The sequence below is a fragment of the Ictidomys tridecemlineatus genome, chromosome 1, assembly GCF_052094955.1.
Source record: "Ictidomys tridecemlineatus isolate mIctTri1 chromosome 1, mIctTri1.hap1, whole genome shotgun sequence".
Classification (NCBI taxonomy): Eukaryota; Metazoa; Chordata; class Mammalia; order Rodentia; family Sciuridae; genus Ictidomys; species Ictidomys tridecemlineatus.
The window spans coordinates 82,490,377-82,518,009 of NC_135477.1; the positions used below are offsets into that span (position 1 = coordinate 82,490,377).

General features: G+C 38.0%; 1 protein-coding gene across 1 annotated transcript; it reads right to left on the reverse strand.

The window, feature by feature from the left end:
- Positions 1 to 1,209: 1,209 nt before the first annotated feature.
- On the reverse strand, positions 1,210 to 4,023 carry S100z (S100 calcium binding protein Z). Its single transcript, XM_005328937.3, has 2 exons — positions 3,827 to 4,023; positions 1,210 to 1,857 (listed from the first exon to the last, which is right to left on the reverse strand). The coding sequence occupies exons 1-2, from the start codon at positions 3,965 to 3,967 to the stop codon at positions 1,699 to 1,701; spliced, it is 300 nt and encodes a 99-aa protein (XP_005328994.1). The 5' UTR covers positions 3,968 to 4,023; the 3' UTR covers positions 1,210 to 1,698.
- Between the last annotated feature and the right edge of the window lie 23,610 nt (positions 4,024 to 27,633).

Sequence of the window (27,633 nt, forward strand, 5' to 3'; positions counted from 1 at the left end):
TATGGTGCCTTCTCAATGACAATGATGTCCCAGACTTCTGCCTTTCTTCTCCACTTTCCTCATGGTTGCAAGGTGGCAGCCCCACTTCCAGCCTCATATCAACATTCCAGTTGAAAAGAAAGATATTAATAAAGTGGAAGAAATAGAGCCTATAATGGAAATAACAAAACATTTCAGGAATTTCCTAGCAGACTTCTCTTTATCTCTCATTGTCCAGAAATGAATTACAGGGCCCACCTCAACATTATAAAAGGCTGGAAAATAAAGAATTTTAGCTGGGCATGTTGCCACCCTGCACAAATCAGGGTTCTGCTGTGTGGAAAAAAGATAGAACAGATATCAGATAGGCAAATAGCAGGGGCTGCTCTGTTATCCTGCACTGTGTATCCGTTAGTATATCCTATCAGTCCCTCCTCTAAAACACACTCAACTGCTTCTGTTTATTTCCTTTGCCAGAATCCTTGCTAGAGACACCAGCATTTCCCCCAGAAGATAGCAACAGCCTTCTCAAAGGTCTCTATCCTCTACAGATTGCCCTCTCTGTAGTCTTCACCCAGTGTCTAGGAAATCATTTAGAAGTATAAGTGTAACCACACCTCTCTTTTTATTAAAATTGTCCAAAAGGATCTGTTATAGTTTGAGTTCCTCAGAAGCAGAATCTGAGTGAAGGTTTTCATGCAAACAATTATTTGAGAGATGCAAGAAACGTGGGTTTGGAAGTGTAATGAGACAAGGAAAGAAGGTGACCTCCTAGGGCCTACTGAAGCCTAATCCCAGGGGGAAGCACTAGGAAATGATGTAAAACACTTATCTCAGAATTAGCCAGCCCAGGAGGCGAGGTGAAGTGTTTATACACCAAGTCCCAAGAGTTGCTGACTCCAGTTCTTTTGGCTTGATCACCTAGCCCTCTAGTTTATTCATTCCCTGACCTGACTCACAGAGAGGCCAGCAATTCTCTACTTACAGATCCTCACAGCTTCTTCCACTAGACACAGAATCACAAAAGTGTAGGGAGAACAAAGTGATTATTTTAATAGAGTGGGAATTTTTCTAATACACTTAAGAGATTAACTTAGAAATTTGCCAAGTTCTAGTCCCATTTGAAAGTAATTAAATTTTCTTTTGATATTCTCTTTTAAAAAATATATATATATATATATATATATATATATATATATATATATATATATATATATATAATGTGTGTGTGTAGATTTGTTAGTTGTACCTTTATTTTATTTATTTATATGCAGTGCTGAGAATTGAACCCAGTGTCTCACACATGCTAAGCAAGTGTGCTACCACTGAGCTACCATTCCAGCCCCTTGATGTTCTCTCTCTCTCTCTCTCTCTCTCTCTCTCTCTCTTTGGTTCTGGGAATCAAACCCAGGGCCTTGTGCATGCAAGGCAAGCACTCTACCCTCTAAGCTATATCCCCAGCCCTATGTTCTCTTTTTGACAGACAAATAAATACATAAAACATCTTAAATAATATAGGAACATTTCAAGTAGGGAATATAAGTTTTGGAATATCTATGTAAAGTCAGTATATTAAAGTACACACTGAATATTGCTAGCAATTTTATATGTATATTATACCCATAAGTGATATCACTGTGTCTGTAGATCTGAAGGGTATACATAAACCATAACTAAATAACCTTGGATGTATTTCTGCCTTTAGTTTAGCTTACTACTTTATTTTCCTTTCTTCTTCAGTTGTTCTACAAAGTAATCATTACAGGCAACTGTCAGAGCTGCCACCATGACCACGAATTCATTAAAATCCACTTCATTGTCCTTATTGGCATCCAGGTCCTGCATTATCTTATCAACCAACTGGGGATCCTTTTGGCACTAAAAAGAAAAAAGAAAATTTCTAACTCCCAGGCTTTGAGATTCATGATTGAAAATATAACTTCGTTTTATTTATATTTAAAGTTTTAAAAAATCAATTTTTTAGTAGCTAAAGACAAATCCCAAGAGCTTGTTTGCAAAAAAAAATTTGAGCCAGGCCACATTCTAAATAAGGCAGTTTTTGTTCCATATCTATATAATGCAGACTCAGACCTGATGGTCAAGAAGTCACTGATCAAGGGAGATACGGATGTTACAAACACATTTACAGGACACCCACAGGTCAGGACACTGGGATATAGGTAACTTGGAAACAGTAGCTTTAAAATCAAAAGGGACAGTGAGGGGCTGTACCACTTAACGAAAATAGGATTTTGAGGAATCATTTAACATTTTAAGATTTCCTTGTTTATAAAATGGAGAGAGTATCTACCTGCATTTTGGGGATACTTCAATACTACTTAGCAGCAGGGTCACTCTAGTCACCCAACAAAATTATAGGACATCCAATTAAATTTGAATTTTAGATAAACAACAGGTAAATTTTTAGTATGAATATGTCCCAAGTATTTTATGGGACATAAACTATTCCATCTGAGAGTCTTACTAAGCAAAATGTCTGACACACAAAGAAGAGGCATCCATCAAGGGAAGATATTATAAGAATGACTGCATTTTATAGGTGGAAAGAAAAGCAGGGAACTCACCTAAGAGATCAAGATCATGAGAGGTGAGACTGAGAACACCTGCCTCTCCTATGATTAGGGTAATGAGAAATATTTCTAAAAGCAGTTAATTTCCTCCAAGAATCCCTCATTACCCTCATTATCTGATAACCATTAAATAATTGGAGCTTTGAGTATAATTGATCAAAATCAACTTCATCAAAACAATTATAAATTTCACTTGAACAGAGCAATGTGTCAGGTTTGACCTACTGAATTTTTTATTCCAAACAATACAGTAGACAAACTGAAATTGAGAGAAAGACAGTTCCTATAGACTCCTAAAATTACTAAAAATAGATTTCAAAGGATTACTATGTTGAAATTGTTCTTTTTAAATTTTTTTTAATTGTAGATGTATATGATAACTTTATTTTATTTATTTATTTTTATATGGTGCTGAGGATTGAACCCAGGGCCTCGAATATACACTACAGCGGAGCCACAACCCCAGCCCTTGAAATTGTTTTACTTTAAGCTTTTGCCATAGAGGACAGGGAGAAAAATATGTTATAATTACTATCTGTGATCTTAATACCGGGTTGGGACAAAATAATATGCAACAGTACATTGTGTTGGAAATCAGTTCAAGGCAATTTCATAAACATCAGAACAAAGTGTTATACTCAGAGGGAGCACTCGCATTCTACTATAAAGTTTAATGTTTAGATTATTGGGTTCCTGGCTATTTTGAGATGTGAATCTGCTTGCCACCCATCTGTTTCTCAGCCAGACACATCCTTTTCATCAATCCCAATTAGCTTGTGCTTGGATGACAAAGCTCTGGTAAGTATTTGTCATTCACTAGAAAATTTACCACCACCTCACAAGGTTCTCCGGACTTTATCTCAGGACCAACACAATGTTAATTTATAAACAATTGGGAAGAGCTCCTGTATAACTAGCTATAACTAGTTTTAAGTAGATATAACTAATTATAATTATCATCCCTAGCATAACTAGCTATATAATTTATTGCTGCACCAGAATGTTGAATAATTGATGAAAATATCAATATAATTGTCCACACTTAAAAGCCCTCACCCCAGGCAGTATAGAAAAAGGAACACACCAGGATACACAGAAAAAAAATGTCTCTAGTGTTTGTTTCCCATGCATCTTGAATCTCAATACAAATTACAATGTTTGCGTCAGAATCATAGGACAGTTTATACCTAAAGGCTGTCCCTGAACTCATACCTCATCCACCCTCAGCAAAATGTGGCAGAAAAACTGTGACTCACCGAGAGGAATTCTGTGAGCTCTCGCTGCAAAAGCAGCTTCAGTTCCCCCTTGTTGAGCTTGAATCTGTCCCCTTCCTTGCAAGAGTACCGGTGGAAGATTCTAATCATGGTGTCCATGGCCATCTCCAGCTGGGTGGGCATGTCAGCAGAAGAACTGACCACTCCAGAAGCAGACCACCAAACTCAGGGAGGAGGCACTTGTTCAAAAGAAGCAGATGGGGAGCATCAATACTTTCATGAAAACAATATAACACCATCTCCTGAGTCACCCCACTACACAATGATGGTGCTAAACCATAATGATTTTTCCATTAAAGACAGCGTCTGCCCCTGCAGGTGGTACGTTTCTTCTCCTTAATACCCACTCACTCCCCACAATGTAGCAGTTTCAGCATGTTCATAAGTTAGCAACCAGAAAACAAGCACAGAGTCATGTAAAATGTAGGATTAAAAATAAATAAAAAGAAAATACCTAACTGTACCTAGTCAGCCAGTACACAGCTCCTCCGTCAACAGGTGCTTACAATTAAACTATGAGCATTTATACTTGAGCTTCCACCCCCACACACCTGTTCCCAACAAATGAAAATTGCCAGTGACAAGAGATTCAACTGGAGGTTCCTGTTTTTAATCAGCAGAATGAACAGGTGTGAACTGCTGCCCCAAGGGCCATCAAGGAAGGCTGGCACCCATTGTGAGAAGGGGAGAAGGAGAGAGGTTTCCTTTTCTTCCTCTCATAGGGGAGTGAGGCTAGAAATGTAGTTAGTTGCTAGGAAGTTGATGACTAGAAAGAACTCTAAAAATAGAGGAGCAAAGGCGGAACATTTATTCAAGCCAGGAGACTCCTTAGCAAAGCCAATAGAGAAAGCTCTTCATGTGCTGATGGAGTGATCACATCACAGGTTTAAAGAAGTAATCCTGTGTAAAAATAAATAAGTAAATAAAATAAAATAAAAATGTATGTATATATAAGCTTGTGTGTGCCTGAAGAATCACTTAAATATGGAGTTGTAGTTTTGGCTCAGAGGTAGAGCACTTGCCTAGCACACATGAGGCACTGGGTTCAATCCTCAGCACCCATACAAATAAATAAATAAATAAAAGTTAAAAAAATCACTAAAGTAACTCACTGATAGCTGCTACAAGGCATTATTGGTAAAACAGGGTGGTTGCCTCCTGGCTGTCTCTCTCTTTCATGCTCTTTCCCTCTCCCTCTCCTTTCCACCAGCCATGGAATGAGCAGCTTCCCTCTGCCACACCCTCTGCCATGATATTCTTCCTCAACTTCTGTAATGCCACTTTGTGAACAATGGTTTGACAATGGATTCCTCTTTTTCCTTGGTTCTTTCCAATCTTCCAAACAGAAACTAGCCTTGCCCCCAAAGAATATATGCAAAGAAGATGTATTCACATAGTTTATTGCAAACCCACCCCCCAAAAAAGAACAGAGTTGTTGGGCATAAGACTTCTCATGTTATACCTTTTTCATTGATTTTAGCTTTTTCAGTTATAATCAAAAAACAAAACACAAAGAAAAAAAGGAAGAAACAAAACTGCAAAGCAATCGTGTCTGCATTAATCTATAATGGGAGATTTCTAAATGAGAAAAACTTAAAAAAGAAAAAAAGTCCCCGAGAAAAACCAAAACCAGAAATTGGCCACTGTGCTTTTAAATGCTGTCTGTCCCTTTTTCAGGACTGGAATTTAATTTCATGGAAAGCGGGGATATCTCCTTTCTATTTCCTTTGAAACAGCCTATCTAGATGAACATTCAACCAGCCAGTTCACTTCCCATCTTAATGCCAGGGCACTCCACTGAAACCATCTGTGAGGTCCCTGGAGATGCCTGAAGTTCAAGTCTCAAAAATACTTTTAATATAATATTAAGGTAATAATGCACGTACGTGATAAAATAATCATATTTTGAATATAAATGAGTATAAAATAAAGTAAAATTCTCTCTCTACCATTCACTATCCTAGAGCCTCTCAGTTAACATTTTCCTGTTAATATTTTCCTCTCTCAGACAGTATTTTGGAGTTACAAGAAGGACTGCTTGGCTTTAACTCTCAGCTCTGCCATTAATGAGTTGTGTGATCCTTATCACTCTGTGCCTCAGTTTCCCAAGAAGTATAAAGATGCATAACTTTGGGGCTGGGTTTGTAGCTCAGCAGTAGAGTACTCGCCCAGCACGTGTGAGGTCCTGGGTTCGATCCTCAGCACCACATAAAAATAAATAAATAAAATAAAGGTATTTGTCCAACTACACCTAAAAAATAAAGATTGGGGGGGGAGTATAACTGTAATTTGTGCCCAATTGGAAGGATTAAATGAGCTATATTCCTTGAGTGTAATAACTGATATGCTATGTCATCAGTGTTATCTTTATGGAAAAAATTTTTTACATGTTACTCATATAACTGTATAACTATTACATACATATTCTTAAATGTGCATATACATAAGCAACATTAAAATATATTCCCCCTTTTTTCACTTATTATATCTTAGAAAACTTTCTCTATTGGCACATTTAGATCTACCCTATTCTTCATTAAATTTGTATATTATTCTGTGTGGGAGGATGTACTAACAAAGAGTCAAGATATTTTATATTTATCAGACTTATATCACACCAGGACCTGTGTAAACATGAGAGAAGAATATTGTTCTTGGAGCAAACCCTAATTCTATTTTTATTGGAGTGTATTAGATACAAAGAATGCAGGAAATACAGATATCTTTTTTTTCTTTTTAAATATTTTTTTTAGTTGTTGATAGACCTTTATTTTATTTATTTATATGTGGTGCTGAGAATTGAACCCAGTGCCTCACACATGCTAGGCAAGTGCTCTACCACTGAGCTACAGCCCCAGCCCCAGATATCTTTTTTATGTTGAGTTTTCCTATCCAAGAATGCCCCTACAGCTTTGTGGCCATACTTTTCTGGGTTTCCTCTTCATTTTTTAAAAGAATTTATACTTTCCAACTCTCTCCCATAGTCTCAACTACTTCCATAATCTCAATCACTCCCCAGGTCTCTCTGCCAGGTCTCTCTGCCAAGCTCCAGAATGATCTGTCCAAATGCCTATTGGACCCATTTCTTCTTCAGTGTTCCATAAGCTTTCCAAATTTGACTAGGATCAAAGTAACATTCTTCCCCTCTTTTCACCTAAACCTGCTCTCCTCCTGTACAGACCATCTCAGTCATCCAGTTCCACAGGTCACCCTGGCTTCTTTCACCATTTAAAAATATCAGTTAAAATTGTTTATTCCTCTCCAATCTTCACCACCTTCAGCATCTCATAGTATATATACTTTTTAATCTCTATCACTGTACCAGTTTCATCTCTGCTCTCTCTACAGTCTGTCTGCACCTCCATTCTACTGTCAGAGTAGTTGATCTAAAAATACAAACATGGGTTGAGGGAGTAGCTCAGAGGTAGAGTTCTTGCCTAGCATGCCTAGGACCCTGGGTTGGATCCCCAGTACCACACAAGTAAAAAGCACTTAAAATACAAATCAACAACTGCAGTCCTGGGCAGTCAGAGATCTGGCATTACCTGTAAACTGACCACAATGTTGGACTGTCTCATTCTTCTGGGCCTTTGCATGTTCTGGGTCCCCTGCTCATCCTTGACCTCTTGAAAACACTATTCAGATTATCACTTCCTCTTACACGTTTTTCTGCACTCTTCCTTTCTCCTTTCCTCTAAAAGGTGCCTACCTTGTCCTCCCTTATGCCCTGCGGTATCCCTTTCTTAGACCTTTTTCACAGTTTGGAGATTGAACCAGGGGTGCTCTACAACTGAGCTACATCCCTACACTTTTCTATATATAAAATGTATGTATATAAAATGTATACATAAATGTGTATATATACATACATATAGGTAATAGGTATATATGTGTATGAATATATATGTACCTATATGTATATATACACACACATGTACACACAGTTTATAGGTTTTCACTGAATTTCCCAGGCCGACCTTGAACTTATGATCCACCTGCCTCCACCTTCTTAGTCTCTGGGATTAGAGGATGGATCACCATGCCCTGCCTCTTCGTCTTTTTGGGTTTTTTTTTTTTTTAATCATTGTATTTCTCACATATTCTTTTTTTTTTAAGACAATTCACTGTACACATTTTATTTACAGTTTTGTACACTATCTTAATATGAATGGGACTGCTTTTCTACTTGAGCTTTTTTTTAAATTAAATTATTTATTTATTCTAATTTGTTTTACATGATGGCAGGATGCAATTCATTTCATATTACACATACAGAGCACAATTTGGCAAGTCATTGTTTGTACACAAAGTATGTTCACACCATTCATGTATTCATACATGTACGTAGGGTAATGAATGTCTAACTCATTACACAAGCTTTCCTACACCCCATGCCCCCTCCCTAGGCCCTCCCTCCTCTTTGCCCTATCTAAAATTCCTCCATTCCTCCCATGCTACCCCCCCCCAATGCCCTTATGAGTAAGCATCCTCATATCAAAGAAAACATTTGGCCTTTGGTTTTTATGGGATTGGCTAACTTCACTTAGTATTATATTCTCCAATTCCATCCATTTACCTGCAAATGCCATGATTTTATTCTCTTTTAACGCTGAGTAATATTCCGTTGTGTATATACATCAAAGTTTCCCTGTCCATTCATCTACTAAGGGGCACCTATGTTGGTTCCACAGTTTAGCTATTGTGAATTGTGCTGCTATAAACATTGATGTGACTGTGTCCCTGTAGTATGCTGTTTTAAGTCCTTTGGGTATAAAATGAGGAGTGGGATATCTGGGTCAAATGGTGGTTCCTTTCCAAGTTTTCCAAGGAATCTCCATGCTGATTTCCAGATTGGCTGCACCAATTTGCAGTCCCTCCAGCAATCTGTGAGTGTGCCTTTTTCCCCACATCCTTGCCAACACATGTTGTTTGTATTCTTGACAGCTGCCATTCTGATTGGAGTGAGATGAAATCTTGAGTACTTTTGATTTGCATTTCTCTAATGGCTAGAGATGTTGACATTTTTTATATGTTTGTTGATCAATTGTATATCCTCTTCTAAGCAATGTCTGTTTAGTTCCTTGGCCCATTTACTGATTGCCTTATTTGTTTTTTGGGGGGTGTTAAGGGTTTTGAGTGCTTTATTTATCCTAGAGATTAGTGCTCTATCTGATGTGCTTATGGTAAAGATTTGCTCCCATTCTGTAGGCTCTCTACTCATCTCACTGATTGTTTCTGTTGCTAAGAAAAAAACTTTTTAGTTTGAATCCATCCCATTTATTAATTCTTTTTTTTTAGTTATACATGGACACAATATCTTTATTTTATTTTTATGTGGTGCTGAGGATCAAATCCAGTGCCTCATGCATTCTAGGCAAACGCTCTACCTCTGAGCAACAACCCATTTATTGATTCTTGAGCCATTTTTAACCAAAGCAAAAATAACCTAAGTAATATTAAGTGTTAAAATACAACATAAAGATACAAAAACAGACATACTAATTCTAGTTAGGAATGTAATTATGATGTTACATTTTTTATAATTTACAATTATGTTTAAGAAAATCACACAAACATAGATCACTGCTTTGAATGAAATGTATAAATTTGTAGTAAAGTTTTATAGTTACAAAAAACAACAAAAAGTTCCAAAGAATGTATAAAATTAATGTTTATTCCACCTTTGTGTCATATTCCTGGATCCTTCACCAATGTTACATGAGGAAAAACAAAATCAAAACAAATAGAAAACTAAAATCAGAATCACTAATGTTATCAAGTAGAAAAACAAATTAAAATCTAGTAGACATCAGCAAGAGTATAGCAAAGATAATGCTGTCCAAAGAAACAAACAAACAAAAAATTGCTAGAAAACTGTATGCATCATACTCTTTCAAACTAGCAAAATATGCCCTTGCATACAATGGAACAGAAACTCAATTTTTTTCCTATTAAGGTATAGAAATGCAAGTTCTTTTGAATATTGTGAATGGGTAAAACATGTTTGTAATGGTAATTCTACTAAGCTAATACAGAGTGAGCCAGGAACACATTTATGGATTCTGGGGGTGATGTGGACTGTAATTCTTTGATTGGGATTGTGGATACTATGATAAAAATTTAAAAAACAATGAACACAGAAGTACAAGACAAAGGCGAATGGACTTCTCTTATATCTGAATAACATTTAGATGGAATCAAATTTAAATGCAGTCTACTCTGCTTTTGAAGAGGATTTGGTTCAGCTCCCAAATCTTGATTGTTTGACACAGTCTCCTGTGAGAATACTCAGAAGGTGTCTTCTTAAACAACAAACCTATTTTTAGTAGTGAAGCCACCCTTAGTAGCTGTGTCTTCATGGGATTGATAACCAATCACTATCTTTAGAGGAAGTCCTAACCTTTCCTTGTAGATTCTCCCCATGTGTGTAACAGCCTCTCTGTTTTCACATTCAGTAGTTCATATTGCTATCATTATCACCATTAGCTCTAACATTAACAACAGCTCACATACGTATCACTATAGTTATCAAAAGATTTTCCTAAAAGGCCAGCAGTGTTTCTAACCAAAAAAACAATCGAGGTCACTTCGTCTCTGCTGTTTGTTCAATGTATGAGCCATCTTCCGCCCCATTTTTTTTTTCTCATCAATAGTATCAAACTTAGAGATCAGTCAAAGGTTTGCCTGCCAAGTTTTACTTTTATCATTTTAAAAAAACAGAGGGCCCATCAGTTCTACAGTTAGCATTTTAGATAGATCTCTCATTTATCACATATTCTCGTAATCACTTTTTAAAATCTGCTACACACTCCCCACTTCCTAAATATTAAATGAGTTTCTAGTTATCAGGGTGGATGTCTGGCTCATCTTTGCATTTCATAGCACTTAGCACAGGATCAGGCATGTGGACGTGCTCTAAAATCCTTGCTGATGGATGGATTAATGAGCCAAAGAATGAACAATGGAAACTGTAAAGTCTCCCAAGAGCTGAACCTAGTCTAGCTTAACTATCCATACAATGATTTGATTTTTTTTCGCATTTTAGAAAATTGCCTCATCAAAGGCAGAGAGACAGACAAACGCATTCATTTCAATGAATATAGTTTGAATTTGAACTGAAATATTATCAGGGAAAGTTGCTGAAATTACAGATTCTTTAAAATCAATAAATCATTCAGTCTATGTAGGACTCCATAGTATTATGTTTAAATCACATTCAACCACGGAATGATTCACTTGGAGAATTCAATTGGCAGGTAAAACTCTTAATAGAAAAGATACAAAAGATACTTTGCTTTAATTTTATTGAAGAGATAGAAATTTGGCTTCTACATCCCAGGTGCTCCTAGAGTTTAAAAACAAGGTGGTTTTCTCGTTTCTGCCTGGTTGTGGCAGAGCTGAATGTTACCTTTGGTACATGCTGCCCCTTAATGTTAGGCTCCAGAACTGCATCTGGAGCCCTCGAATTTCCAGAAAGCACTTGAAATTGCATGTTTTTGTTTTTGGGATTCTGGAGGTTGAACCCAGGGATGCTTTACGGATGAGATATATCCTCAGTCTTTTTGTTTTTGTTTTTCTTGGTACCAGAGATTAAATTAAGAGGCAATTAGCCATGGAACCATAACCCCAGCCTTTTTTTGTATTTTGAGCCAGGATTTCACTAAGTTACTTAGGGCCTCACTGAGTTGCTGAAGCTGGCTTTGAATTTATGATCCTCCTGCCTCAGCCTCCCAGGCCACTAGGATTACAGGCATGTGTCTCTGTGCTAGACTCAGTCCTCTTTATTTTTTACTTTGCGGCAGGGTCTTGCTAAATTCCTAAGAGCCTTGCTATATTGCTGAGGCTACCCTGGATTTGGGATTTTCCTGTCTTAATCTCCCAAATTGTTGGGATTAACAGGCATATGCCACTGGGCCAAGCTTGAAATTGTATTTATAAAATACATGGCTTGGGGTGGGTTGTGACTCAGGAGTAGAACGCTTGTCTAGCATGTATAAGGCCCTGCATTACATCCACAGCACCACATAAAGATAAATAAATAAAGGTATTGTGTCCATCTACAACTAAAAAATATTAAAACAAAACAAAAAACCAACAACAACAATAATAACAACAACAACAACAACAAAAAACAACACATGGCTCTTCTTCAGGGATTATCTTTGATATAAGCCAGTCTCAGTTTGTGCCCTTCTAGAAGACTTTCAGAAACAAAAATAATATCTAAAGGCTCTGTCAGCTAGGAACACAAATGTACAGGAAAAAAATGAAATCTCAAGGAAGGGAGACAGGCTCCTTCATAGCACAGAAGTGCTATGCTGTGTACTTTGCTTGCTCTATAAATTATTGCTGTTTTATGCTTCAATTTTTGGCATAAGTCATGATCCTTGGGGACACAATGTCCGACTTCATATCTAAATTAGCATGCAAAGAATGAGGAAATTGAAATAGAAGATTTGAAAGAGTTTAAAGGATTATTGGGGAAGTGGCTAGTACTAGTAATCCATGAAGATGGGACAAAGAATAAAGATGTTTGAAAATGAGGCTTTGGCCAAGGAGTCTGAAAGAAAAGATATACATGAAAATAAGCCTATCATCTTAACTGGGACATGACCATTACCTCCTCAGGCTGAAGACACCCTGGCTCCCTGAGGTTGCTGCACTTCCCAGGAAGGTCTGCCTGCCCTTAGGAAGAGCTGCTCTAGGGCCCAGACAAGAGTCACATAGGAGATCAAGTTGATTCCTTTCAAAAGTTTCCAGGTTTTGTCTCTATACTACTTAATTATAATATTCTATCATTTTTATAGCAATGACGTGGATGAATCTCAAACAATTATGACAGGTGAGAGGGAAGGGTCACAAAAGGGTTTGAAGAAAGTCATGGAGGTGAAAGATGTATTTATTATCTTGATTGTAGTGATTATTTCACAGTATGTATATGTCAAACATATCAAAGTGTACAATATAAATATGTGCAGTTTACTATATGTCACTTGGAACTGTTTCAGAAAAAGAAACTCCCAAATCTCAAAACTAGATAGTAGCAAAGCTAAGGATCAAACACATGTTTGTTTGACAAAAAAGTGAATCATGTAGCCATTTAAAACTAGAATGATAAAGACTATGGAAACATACAAAAATCTTTTCAGTAAAATGGTAAGCAAAGATAGCAACATAAAAAGCCTATGTATACTACGATGGATAAATTTTGTATAGCAATAGAAGAGAAAGGAAATACAATTAGACATCATGGTTATTTAATAGAATTATGGATTATTCAGAAATTATGTAACACTGTTTATAAGTTCCATTTTCAACTAAAACATTAATTGTAATAATACCTTATTTAAAATTGTAAACATCTCAACATTAGGACAGTCTCTTTTAAAGTATAATGTTGAATTTTAAAACTTATCAGAAAAAATAATTTGATTTTGAAGAAATTTAAGTATTGCTTGTTAAGTAATCACCTGCAGAAAAAAAATAAATAAAACATCATAAAATTTCTAAATTCAAAATTGCTAGTTTATAAAGCCCCTTTCATAACACTGTTAAGCAGCAACTACTTTCCAGTGCTGGATAGAGTCTGTGAGACAAAATTCAAGACAAATGCTCAAAATATACTGAAAAATAGATTACAGATATTACTAAATGTTGAACAAACCACAAGTTATGTGATATAGCCAAGCCTCCTCTTTCACAAGTGTAAAATGGCAACCTTAGGCTGTGACCTTAGTTCTCTCTCTCTCTTTTTTTTTTTTTTTTTTTCTGGTCTGGTACCGGGGATTGAACTCAGGAATGCTTCACCACTGAACTACATCCCCAGCCCTTTTTATATTTTATTTTTGAGCAGGGTCTTGCTAAGTTGCTTATGGCCAAGTCAGTGAGATTACAGGCATGTGCCACTGCAACTGGCTTAGCTCTCTTTCTTTAAAAAAAAAAAAAATTCTATTCTAAAAATTGTGTAAGGATCAGTGCTTTCATGTATGTATTGGGCACTGGTGTTTTTCTTTCAGAAAAATAATTTAGGCAAGGAAGTGAAGGTCAAAGGCTCCTGAAGGAACTTCAAGGAGAGCCTTGACTGCAGACTTTTCCTCCTACTCTTCATGGCCCAGTAAAACAGGTTTAGAGCTTTTGCCACACTTTTCTGCCAGAAAAGACAGACAGCTCTGCTCTAGGGACTACAGAAAGTATTTTCTCATCTTTAAATGATTTCTCCCATGCCTGAGTTGTCTGCTGAATCACAGGTAGTTTATCTTGCTTTTAATCCATGGTCTAAAGCTGAGAGTCAAAGAGAAAAGGAATTTTAAAAGAAAGAGTTTAGAGATTAATTTTCCTTTCATAAGCTGAACACCTTTTTCCCTGGATGAAATGAGAAGATTTCTGCAACCTGCTTCAAAATAACTCCTTGGGTAGGAGGAAGATGATACCTTGGGAATGGGGAAGACATTAAAACAAGGTTGGTCATAAGTCATTCAATTATTAAATATGGGTGCTAGTACATGGAACTCATGAAACTATCCTACTTTTTAATTTTCTTTATATTTGAAATGTGTCTTAATAAAACATTTATTCATACACACATTTTGTTAGGTTTCTGTGACTGTAACAGATAACTGAGATAAATAACTTAAAAAGAAAGAAAGTTTATTTTGGATTGCAGTTTCAGTCCTTGACCGTTGGCCCTATTGCTTCGGGCCTATGTCAAGACAGCACATCATAGCAGGAGAGCACATCAGAGCACACTCACTTCATGATGGAGAAATGAGACAGAGAACAAGAGACTCAAGACCCACAGTCCCCTTCTAAGACACACCCTCAATAACCTAAGACCTCCCACTAGACTCCACCTCTTAAAGGTTCCAGCATCTCCCATTACCACCAACCTGGGACCAAGCCATTAGTCCATGGGCCTTTGGGGGATCCAAACTATCACACACACACACACACACACACACACACACACACACACACACACACACACACACATATCCCTATCCCTCTCAGCATGAGGAAAAAAGTTATCAAAATGAAACTGTTTTATCAGAGGAAATAAAGTAGTTTAAGAACACTGAGTATGTGGGAGAGCTTCAATTGAGGAGAAACTGACTACTTGCTTTTTGTCACTGCTTGCTACAGTCAGATGAAGGCCTAAGCAATACTAAAGGAATAAAAAGTTCCCTAACTATGAAGGCTAGTAACATTGTAATAGTTACCTGGAGAAGATAGCTAAAGAAAATTCTTTTTCTGAAAATAGAAAGTGAAACAGTTTTTATAGGTGATTGCCAAGAAGTAAAACACAATCGCTTATTAATTGTTCAAATTTATTCTTGGGTCAAAGGAAATAAACGAATTTTGATCTGAACCTTAGCTAGTCAAATTGGCTAGACTAAAAATAAGCATGTAAAATGTGTTTGGGCAAGTGGCATACAACTATGCCAGAGGTCTGAACTTCAGCTCATATTTTTATCAAGACTAGCTATTAGCCCTGCACAGTGGCACTCACCTGTAATCTCAGCAGCTCTGGAGGCTGAGACAGGAGGATCACAAGTTCAAAGGCAGCCTCAGCAATGGAGAGGTACTAAGCAACTTAGTGAGACCCTGTCTCTAAAAATAAAATACAAAAAAAACATAGGGCTGGGGATGGGCTCAGTGGTTGAGTGTCCCTGAGTTTAATGCCTAGTACCCACCCCCAATGACTAGCTATTAGCAAGTCCAACAATTACACTGCCATTGCCAAATGAAACTATACTCCTTCTCAGCAAGGAAGCCTAAACAACGTTCCAATGGTGGCCAGCCTTCACAATGGTCCCCAGTGTTCGTCTTCAGGTATTCTCACCTAGATAATTCCTTCCTCTTAAAATAGAGCTGACCAGGTGTGGTTTTTTTGCTCCTAAAGTAGTGAAAACTCTAAGTAGTGAAACTCTTAAGTCTAGAGTATAAAAGACTTCCTGGCTACTACTTTGCTTCCTCTTAGGTCCCTTGTCCTAGAGAAAACCAGCTGCCACTTTGTATGGACAGCCAAGAAGCCCCATGGAGAGATCCACATTATGAAAAATTGGAGTCTCCTACCCATAGCCAGCACCAACTTGAAAGGCCTGTGATGAACCATTTTAGAAGCGGATTCCCAGCCAAGGGCAGGCCTTCAGACGGCCACAGCACAAACTTCTGAGAAACTGAAAGTCAGAACCAGAACTAAACAGCTCCCAAATTCTTGTGCCAAAGAAGTTGTATGAGATAATAAATATTTGGAGGTAAATTCTTCTGCATAATAGAAACTACTATACTTCATTAAAACTTTAGAGTCCTTTTTACACAACTGTTTTTCAAAAAATGGTGCAATGTATATAGTTATGTTTATTTTATTTTAAATATTTTTTAGTTATAGATGAACACAATACCTTTATTTTATTTTTTATGTGATGCTGAGGATCAAGCCCAGTGCTTCACACATACTAGACAAACATTCTACCACTGAGCTACAACCCCCCCCCCGCCCCGGTTGTTTCTTTTATTTTTTTTTTAATATCCTTCACAACAGTTTATTTATTTATTTTTATATGGTACTGAGGATTGAACCCAGTGCCTCATGTGTGCTAGGTGAGCACTCTACCACTGAGCTACAGCCCTAGCCCCACAACAGTTTCTTTAAATCAACTTCGAAAAATGTCATCTTACCTCTCCCCTCCCAGATTGGATGAGCATAAAAACTTGTTATAAAAATAACAAATACTGAAATATATAAATTAATCTACCATAAGTCTCTGAAATGTCACCAACTCTCCTTCACCCCAGTTGTTTCTTTTATTAGAGTTTTTCACAAATAAAAATATGAGTGAATACGTTCTTGTGTGGTCTCAGAAAGAACATGCCAGGCTCTTACAGGAGCGAGTACTGTTTCCTACTTTCTATAGCACCTTTCATAGCAATGCAAGAAATTAAAACATAAGGGAAATGACTGGGAGTTTTCTGCAAGTGACCTTGAATATCATTATAAATTGGGCTTTCAACAAATCACTGTTTCTGATTTTGAAAGCCTCACCTCATATTACAAAGCCCTGCACTGTCACACCTCAGTGTCAGCTGAGCAATGCCAGCTTAGTTAGAAAGCCTCTAATTATATCCAAAGATCATTGAAAGTCATCAGGTCTTTTTTGTCAGGAGTTTGCTTGCATGATATGAAATCCAGAACCCCAAAGCCTCTCGTAACCTATTTCCCAGCTACCCACAGTGATCAACTGAGAGGGCAGCGCCATCTCAGAGTCTCCAGAAGACAACCCCCATATTGTTCTGCCTCTGAAATTTGTAGTGTAGGACCATCCTACAGCGCCCCCTGTTTCCTATCCCAAATGAAAGTACAGTTTCTGGTGTATAAACACACAGTGGTTAGTGGCAATGGCTGCCAAGTCCAGTGGTGCAAAGTGAGGTCTGCAGAGCTTGGTGGCCATGCTAGAAGTGGTTTTCATCCAGCCAATTTTGCATTGTGGTTTTGAACATTTTTCCTGGAAGATTTGCCTCAAAGTCTTTATTTATTTATTTTTTTTTTACAGCTCTCACAAGAGTTTCATGCACCACCCAGAACTTTTCTACTTCAGCAGCTAAGTCAGCTCCCAAGGCTTGCAGTTAAGAACTAAAACTGATTGACATGCCCCATTCAAGACTGATCCTGCTAGGCAGATTGAATCTCTATGAAACCCCGCCCTCAGCCCAGAACATTGTCATCTCTTTCTACTTGAGGAACAGCCTTGAAAGACTGGATTTGCCAGTTTCAGATTAGGTTACAAACTAAACTTACCCAAAGTCACAGAGGCTAACTGACTGCATTTTTCTAGAGAGAGAGAAAGAGATTTTCTGGAGTTTGGAATTCATCTCCATGTGATGAGGCTCCTTTCTTTTAAGCAAAGCTGGTTGTGGGCCTGGGTGTGGAGATTCTGCATTACTGGATTTTTTTTTATTATTATTATTCATTTGTTTGGGGAGGGGATGCATACTGTTTGTTTTTAAAAGACCAGGATTTCAAAAAAAAAAAAAAAAAAAAGGCATTCTCTCCTTTTCAGTGTGCTAACTCCTTTCTCTAACAGTTCATGTAGGTTGGTGGTGGTGAAAGTGGGTCAAAAATTCTAATCTTAGCCAGGTGCAGTGGCACACGCCTATAAACCTCCCAGTGAAACTGGAGTTTGGAGATGAGACTCAATCCCCGCTGCCTCACCAATTTCCTCTGGGGTCTTGTTTCACAAATTTTGAAGAATAAAAGCCACAGACAACTGAGCACAGTGGCGCATACCTATAACCCCAGCAGCTCGGGAGACTGAGACAGGAAGATCGGGAGTTCAAAACCAGCCTCAGCAAAAGTGAGGCCCTAATCAATTCAGTGAGACCCTGTTTCCACATAAATTATAAAAATGGTTAGGGATGTGGCTCGGTGGTCAAGTGCCCTGAGTTCAATCCCTGGTGCCAGAAAAAAAGAAAAAGAAAAAAAAAGCAACAGTCACAGAAGGTAAGAGTAAAAGGAGCAGGATTTATTTAAGCAAGAAGAGATAGAACTCCCACCATAGGGGAGGGGGCCTGATAGCAGAAGAACCCATTTTGGTGTGCCAGCTTAGGAGTTTATATATGGTTCTGGACAGAACATAGAACAAAATCTATGTAAAATAGATATTGAAAAAAGCGTCCTGGCTACCATTCGGGTTCACTTCCATCCTCTTTCCAGTAACTTCCAACTGGGTTCACCCTCACCTTCCAGTTTCTACCTCTGGGACAAAGGAATTGGCTGGAGGTATTCCCACAGGTGAGCCTCGAGGCTTTTTAATTTGAAATAGGCTTTGGTGATGCTCATTAATGTGTTTACTGGCTAGCCTCCAGGTGTGGTTGAATGAGGCCCATTATCCAAACTGCCTGGTCATTTTATTGTCTGTTCTGTTTTATCCTCATTTATCAGCTGCTTGGAAGGCTAAGGCAGGATGATTGCCAAGTTCAAAGCCAGCCTCAGCAACTTAGCGAGACCTTGTCTCTAAATAAAATATTTTCAAAAGGGCTAGGATATGGCTCAGTGGTTAAGTGCCCCTAGATTCAATTCCCAGTACCCACAGGGGAAAAAAAAAAAAGGAATCCTAATCTTTGTCAATATTGATTTCTAAAGTTCACATAGTAAGAATATAGTTCTCTTATCTTCATTTCAAGCCTAATTAATGGAAGTCGTGTGCTTTAACATTTACATTTCTCCAGCTAAAGCAAATTATCTGGTTACAATTTAATACTATTTTAGATTTTTTATATTTTATGTATCCAAGTTGGGACTTTTCTCTTTGGAGGTTATAGCATGACCATAAAGATTATTTCTTATGTAGCATCCCTCTAAGGAGATGTGAATTGAAAAATTCTCATCATTACTTATTTATAAACAGAATTTATAATTGTGAAATAAAAGTCCACAAGTGAATTCTGAAGACTTTCTAGACTTGGTGATAATTAGTCCCTATCCATTGGCCTTGGGGACTGAGCACATTAGATCTTAATTGGATCAGCCATTCCCACAACTTTACTCTTGGGCTTGACCTAATGCTCCCTGTACCAGTTTGTGCCATGACTGTCGGACCAAAGAGAATAAGGGCAAAAGATTGAGAAGGAATGAAGGACTCTCTAAATGTGTCAAGAATCCCCTGAGTTCTCACACATAATTGGAACTGGGCACTTAGCAAGACCCTATCTCAAATAAAACAAAAAGTGCTGGTGATGTAGCTCAGTGGTAGAAGAGCACTTACTTAGCTTGCAAGAAGCCCTGGGTTCAATCCTCAGTACAAAAAAGAAGAAAAGAAAGAATAGGGTCCATCTGGGAACATTTTTACGTACAGATGACAGCTCAGTGGGAGTACATATGGAAGCACAGATATCATGTGTAAGACCATGATATTACTGAGTTGTATTTGACACTGTTTCCATTCCTGTCTTCTCAAAAGACTCTGGATTAAAAAAAAAAAAAAAAAAAAAAGCCTCTGTTCTCTTGATTTCTATGACCTTTTGCTATTTTGGTTTTCCTCTAACTTCTCTAACTTTTCTCTCATTCAGTTCTTTCTTAAGCAGGAGCTTTGTCTTCTAACAACTGCCCTTTAAATGTGGGCATTCTTTATTGCTCTGTGGGGTTACCCTGGCAATTTCCTCCACTTGATGATTTTATCTTGAAAGTATATGATTACAATTCCCACCTCATTCCCCTGCCCTGACATGAGAACCCTGAGATCTATCAAAATTATTTCAACTCACCTGAAATACACTAAGAACTTGTATCATACCAATGCTTTTCATAGCCTAGCTATTTGTCTTATTTTTATATATTCCCAAGAGAAGAAATAAAATTATGGCTTCTATTGTTCTTTCTTTAGACTTGAAGAATTTATGACTGCACACTAATTATAATGCTTTTGTCATCAGGTAATAAAATAACTTTAAAAAGTAGTTTAAACTTAATAAGAACATTAATTATCTCACACAATAAAGATTGGTTATTTCAGGGGCTGGGGTTGTAGCTCAGTAGTAGAGCACTTGCTTCACATGTGTGAGGTACTGGGTTCTATCCTTAGCATCACATAAAAAGAAATAAATAAAATAAAGATATTGTAAAAAAATTAATAAAAAAAATATTGGTTGTTTTTGTATTTCAACAATGTTATCAAGGACACAAACATTTTTTTGCATCATATAATTTTTTTTTTAGAGCGAGAGAAAGAGAGAACGAATCTTTTTTGTAGACGGACACAACACAATACCTTTATTTTTATGTGGTGCTGAGAATCGAACCCGGGTCACGCCCATGCTAGGCGAGCGCTCTATTGCTGAGCCATAATCCCAGCCCAACATTTTATAATTTTTTAATGCAAGTAAGATTTTAATGTTATTGGGCAACCCAAAATACATTATTTTCCACCATAAATAGTATAACAAAGTCTTCTAAAATAAATATGTTGCTGGGAATAGTAGCTCAGTGGTAGAACACTTGCGTAGCATGTGTGAGACCCTGGGTTCAATACCCAATGCAGAAAATAAAATCAAAATATAAAATATGTCCATCCTTCCCCCAGCCTGACCTGGTGGCAATGTTCTGGATTTCAGGGGACCTGGATTTCATTCCTGTTCTCATTATCTCTCTCCCTCGTGCTGCAATGAATAAAATAAGAAATAAAATCGTTGTCCTGCATCCTTACTACCATAGGCTGTACCCTTGTCAGATTTCATAAGCTAACTAGATGATCTTGGTTAGTATAAGGGTGGAAGACCTCAAAGAAAATGAAGTGTGGACCACAACATCTTCTATGCAGCCTTCTTCCATGAAACCTTCTCTTATAGCAATTATTGCACTTTCTTCTTTACTATTTATTTGATTGCTCTAGGAGAAAAATTAAAAGTCCTTACAAGTAAATCCATTTCTGGTTATTTAAATTAATGCATTTATTTGTTTTCCCTTTTCAACTGTCTGTTGGGTTTGAAAGATATTTTGTTATATTTTTTTTGTTGGTGGTGTTGTTTTAGTTATATAGTAGAATGTATTTTGATGTATCATACATACGTGGAGTATAACTTCCCATTCTGAGGTTGTTCATGATGTGGAGTACATTGATCGTGTATTCATACATGAATATAGGAAAGTTATGTCTGATTCATTTTACTGTCTTTGCCATTCCCATCCTCCCTACCTTCCCTCCATTCCCCCTGTCCAGTTTGGTGAACTTCCACTCCTCCTGGCCCTCCATTATGAGTTAGTATCCACATATCAAAGAGAACACTGGGCCTTTGATTTGGGGGGTTTCACTTAGAATGATAGTTTCCAGTTCCATCTATTTACCATCAGATGCCATAATTTTGTTCTTCTTTATGGCTAAGTAATATTCTATTGTGTATATATACCACATTTTCTTTATCCATTCATCTGTTGAAGGGCATCTAAGTTAGTTCCATAGCTTAGCTATTGTGAATTGAGCTGCTATGAACACTGAGATGGTCACTATAGTATGCTGATTTTAAGTCCTTTGGGTATATGCTGAGGAGTGAGATAACTGGGTTAAATGGTGATTCCATGTCAAGTTTTCTGAGGAATCTCCATACTGTTTTCTATAATGGTTGCACCAATTTGCAGTCCCACCAGGGGGATGTTTCATCCCAAACAATTTTTTTTTTTTTTTTGGTGGGAGAGACTGGGAATTGAACTCAGAGGTGCTTTACCACTGAGCCACATTTCCAGCCCATTTTATTCTATATGTTGAGACACAGCCTCACTAAGTTGCTTAGACTGGACTCAAACTTGTGATCCTCCTGGCTCAACCTCCTGAGTTGTTAGGATTGCAGGTGTGCATCACCACACCCTGCCCAAGCAATTTCTTGCAAACTTGATGCCTTCCAATTCTCTTTACTCAGAGATTTATGGGCTACAGGTTGTAACTTAAAGGTCTTCCTGATTTCATCCCCACACACACACACCCATAGTGAAGTCATGCCTGAGACATGAGTCACAACGTTGGCAGACACAGGGAGTTCCTCAGAACTATGATAATCACAGCCAGGGCTTCACTTCAGGTCCTTGGGAATAGGGGGAGCCTTGCTAATTACCACCCCCCAAAATCAAGATAAGAGCATCCTGCTTACCTCATCTGCCTAGAAGGCAACTTTCAGATAAAAATTCTTTTTGTAGAAGATTCCTATTTCTCAATCCAGGAGAGGTTTGAGAAGAGAGGGCTCTAGGACATAGGGTGGGGATTGGGGAAGACAGACAAGGGCAGAGGGGGACTGCCAAAGGGCTTTCTCTCTAGATGTGGTCTTATCTTGGCTACAAAGTGGGGAAAGAAAGAAAACAGCCTCATGGCAGGTTGGAGCCCTGAGGTTTTGGCAGGACCCTTGCCTGGCAGAGTTCATTTCATTTTGGCTCCTTTGCTAGTGATCGTCTTGAATGCTTGGCCTTCAATCGCACCCCGAGAAATTCAACTTCTGTGTTCCTATCCAGGCCAGAAGACCAAAGAAAACTTCACGCTGAGGTTTGGCCTCGTTAGATCTACTCAGGAGATATACCTAATTTTCCAAACATCTACCCAGATGCCAGTTTATGCCCATTCTCAAAAGATGCAGCTCCTCCTCAGATTGGCTAGTGCAGGGCAGGCCAAGCCCATGAGCCTAGGTGAAGGACTACTCTTGGCCTAGAGAGCTACATCTCAAAAGAAGACAAAAGTGGGTGGGGGTGGGGAGGAGTTGGTCAAAGAAAACAAAATTTTAGTTAAGAGGAATAAGTTCAGGCAAGCTATTATACCTCATGATAACCTTGGTTAATAGAATGTATTATATATTTGAAAATTGCTGAGAGCGCAGATTTTAAGTTTCTCACAACAAAAATAATTTTTGTGAGTAATTCATATATTAAATAGTTGACTTACCCATTCTACTATGTATACATATGTCAAAACTCTTTATATATTCATATTCCATAAATACATGCAATTGTTACTTGTCCATTAAATAAATAAATAGGGCTGAAAATGTAGCTTCAGGTTAAAGCACATGCTTAGTATATATGCAAGACCCAGGATCCCATGTCCAGCACCACCAAAAAATAACAAAATAAAAATAAACAAGAAGTTCAGAGACCAGTCAAGAAATGTTTAATATAATAAATTATCTTGAAGGAAAAAAATTAAAAATAGGTTCTGAAGATTAAAAACATCTCCCTCTCTCTCTCTCTCTCTCTCTCTCTCTCTCTCTCTCTCTCTCTCTCTCTCTCTCCAAAATAACCACTCTTTCCCACCTGAGAAATGAAACTCAGAAGGCCCAAACGGTAGAACTATAGGATGATACACATTCTGGAGAAATAAGAACAGATAGGCAGGAGCAGAGGGCACATGTGAAATGCCAGCATTGCCAGTTCCATGTGGTGAATCCTGTCAGAGTGAACGCCCAGGCATAGTCAGCCAGATCTGCACTGTGGTCTTCAGATCACCACAGGAATCCACGTAAGAGAGCAAACTGGTAGGAATTTTAGTATTTCTAGTTGCTCCCCATAAGTGCTAAATGAATAGTTGGACAACCAGAGTTCTTGGCCAGCCAAGTCCCTTTCATATCTTGTGGTAAGCTTTTCAAATTTCCAGTTCCAGATACAGTCAGTGAAACCCAGGCTGAGAAGGAAAATTTACAAACAACCTGGTTTCATCAACAAATAAATTACAGGGGAGAGAAAAGACGTTTAAGATTCAAAAGACAGCCAGTTGCAATGTTTGAACTTTAGATTCTGATGTTGAAAACTTAAAAAAAAAAAAGAAAAGAAAGAAAGAAAGAAAAGAAAAGAAAGCACTCCACTGGGTTTGTTCTACATTAAAAAACTAAATAAACAGAAGTATTGTGTCCATCTACAAATAAAAGTATTTTTAACAAAAGAAATATGAACACACACGGTATTTAATATTAAGGAATTGGGGGTTTTTTGTTGTTGTTGTTGTTGTTAAGGTATGATCTTTTAAAATCCTTATCTTTTAAAGTAGAGACACAGAAGCATTTATAAGTAAAATAAAATGATTTCTGAGATTTGCTTCAGAATAAACAGGAATGAGGTGTGGATGGGGTAAAGTTGACCAAAGTTTGATCATTTGGGGGACTGAGTAGCGGAATTGTGGTGGTTCCTTCTTCAGTAATTGCAATCCTGTGTGAATACACAATTTTCCACAATGAAGTTTTTAAAAAGTAAAAACAATTCCAATTGAATGAACAGAAACTGTCACTGGAATAAACAGTATTCTTGTCTATCTTGTTCTCTACAATATCCCGTAGGCCCTAAACCATGTGTTGGCACACAGGATCCTTGGTGGGCAAATATTGAATGAGCGAACTATGGTCACTCAATTATTATTTGTATATCACAAACTATACCTCATAAATTATGGTATATGCATAAAGTGGATGTAGTCATTTAAAATAATGAGGTCAGCCAGGTGCAGTAATACATCCCTATAATCCCAGCAACTCGGGAAGCCAACTCAGGAGGCTGAAGCAAGAGGATTGCAAGTTCAAGACCAGCCTGGGCAACTTAGTGACAGCCAGCCTTTCTCAAAAGAAAATTAAAAGGGTTGGGAAAGTAGCTCCTGGGTTCAAGCTCTAGTTCCAGAAGTAAATAAACAATTAAATTAAATAATGAAGTTACTATATAAATGCTGATATGGCAATAATGTACAAAATGTGTTCATATACACAGTGTGGTAGCCAGACTCCAGTATGGTCCCCAGTGATCTTCTTTAGTTATTTACATAGTCTCTTACATAGTCTCCTGACAAATTGAATTGCAGCTAGTTTATGTGACCAACAGAGCACGGTGGAGGTGACAGCGTGTGACCTCTGAGGCAAGGCATTCCAGCTTCCTCCTTGTTCTTCTGTCTCACTTGTTTTGGAGAAGCCAGCCTTCACGCCTGAGGTCACTCAAGCAGCCCTGTGGAGAGGCCTGTCTGGAGAAGAGCTGAGGCTTCCAGCCGACAGATGGCACTTGTCACAAACACTGAATCCTCTGGTCCCAGAAAAGCATTTCAGCTGACAGCAGCTCCAACCAGTATCTTTTTATTTTATTTTTACTTGTAGATAACTTTATTTTATTTATTTTTAGGCAGTGCTGAGAATTAAACCTAGTGCCTTACACATGCCAAGCAAGTGCTCTACCACTGAGCCACAACCGAAGCCCTCCAACCAGCATCTTAATTGTTACTTATGAGATCCCAAAACTTCCTAATCCACAACCACAGACATCATGAAAGTTAGTAAATGTTAGTATTGATTTAAACTACAAAGTCTTGAGGTAAATTTTATATATATATATATATAACTAATACATAGTATAACTCCTATTTTCAAAAAGCATATAGGTACACAGGCTTATTCATGAATAGAAAACATCTCATCACACAAGGGAGTAACTTGGTTCCAAATTAGGATGTGTGTGGGTAGGGGAGGGTTATGTTCATTCAGTCTATGCTCTTAAACTTTCAAGATTTCATTTATTGATTGATTGATTGATTGATTGATTGGTACCAGAGATTGAACTCAGGGACACTCAACCATGGAGCCATATCCCCAGCCCTGTTTTTGTATTTTATTTAGAGACTGGGTCTCACTGAGTTGCTTAGCACCTCATCATTGCTGAAGCTGGCTTTAAACTCGAGATCCTCCTGTCTCGGCCTCCCAAGCTGCTGCGATTACAGGCATATGACACCACACCTGGCTATAATTTTTTTTTTTTAATTTGGCCCTGGGGATTGCACCCACAGGTACTTTACCACTGTGCTACCTTCCCAGCGCTTTTAATATTTTATTTTGAGATATGATCTCACTAGGTTGCCGAGGCTGGCCTCAAACTTATGATCCTCCTGCCTCAGCCTTCTGAGTCACTGAGGTTACAAGAATGTGCCACCATATCTGGCTTAAAGCTATTTTTCAAAAGTTGTAAGCAATGTAGAATTTAGAAAGGTAAGCAACACCTGGCATGGTGGTGCATGCCTGTAATACTAGTTACTTGGGAAGCTAAAGCAGGAGGATGCCAAATTCAAAGCTAGCCTGGGCAACGTGGCAAGACCCTGTGTTAAAAATAAATAAATAGATAAATAAATAAGTAAATAAATAAATAAATGGGACCAGCTCAGTGAAAGCACCACCAAGTCAATGCCTAGCACCTGATCTCCTCCACCCTCCAAGAGTTAAGTAAGCCACAATAGTGGCTCTTCTTAACCCTTCTTGTCTCTTGCATTGTCCTTGACTTTCTGCCATTCTCAAGACTTTGCTTTGTGATGGGCTATGGTTTTAAGACTCTGAGTAGCCTGGACACTAGAGGGCTGGGTTTATTTGAGTTGTAGATGTACACAATACCTTTATTTATTTTTCTGTGGTACTAACATTCAAATGCAGTGCTTCACACTTGCAAGGCAAGCACTCTACCACTAGCTACAACCCCAGCCCTGTTGCTATTTTTAATATCGATGTGTTTCACTAAGACAATCAACCCCATCACTATACCACAGCTCAGATAGAAGTCCTGACTTAATTATTTATATTTAATACTGAAGCAATGTTGCAATAAATGCTTGTGGAATGAATGAATGAACCACTCACACTGCTGCTGAAGGCTGATGGTTTGCCGGGAGTTCACAATGGAGCCCCCAGTCTCTGAGCTGTGGTTTCTGCAGGAGGAGGTGGCCAGTAACTCTGGTCATGCTTAATCTCTCACCAATAAAGACAGAGGCTGGGAAAACAGTCCATAGATAGGCCAACAAGCTTAAACAAGAGCAGTTCCTACCCAAACCAGGAATTCTTCATATATTCCCTCAGTAAGGGTATTTCCTTGGTGTTATCTGAATGACTCCAAATATTTACATTAAAATATAACAACCATCTCTGAGAAGTCTCAAGGCCTGGAGTTGAGGTGATTTGATTTTCAGTCTCTAAGGGCTTGTTTTGTTTTGTTTTTTCAGAACTGGGGACCAAGGGAGGACTAGACACACACCTTTCACTCATATGCAATCAGAAACCTCTCTGTGAGAAGACACACAAATCCCAGAGAAAACTTGGGGGACAGCAGTGACAACCTTTGATTCTGTAATATATTTCAGTTCACTCCTGGGCCTGCAGAGGGTTAAAGTTTCAGAAACAAACTTGTAATCACTGAACTATGCATACTGATGAGACAATAGCCTCGGGCTTTTGAGATCTTGATAACCAGGAAATTAATTATAAATTCGTAACTCCTGCTGTGATTGACTGAAGTGATACACAAAAAGTGCCCAGTG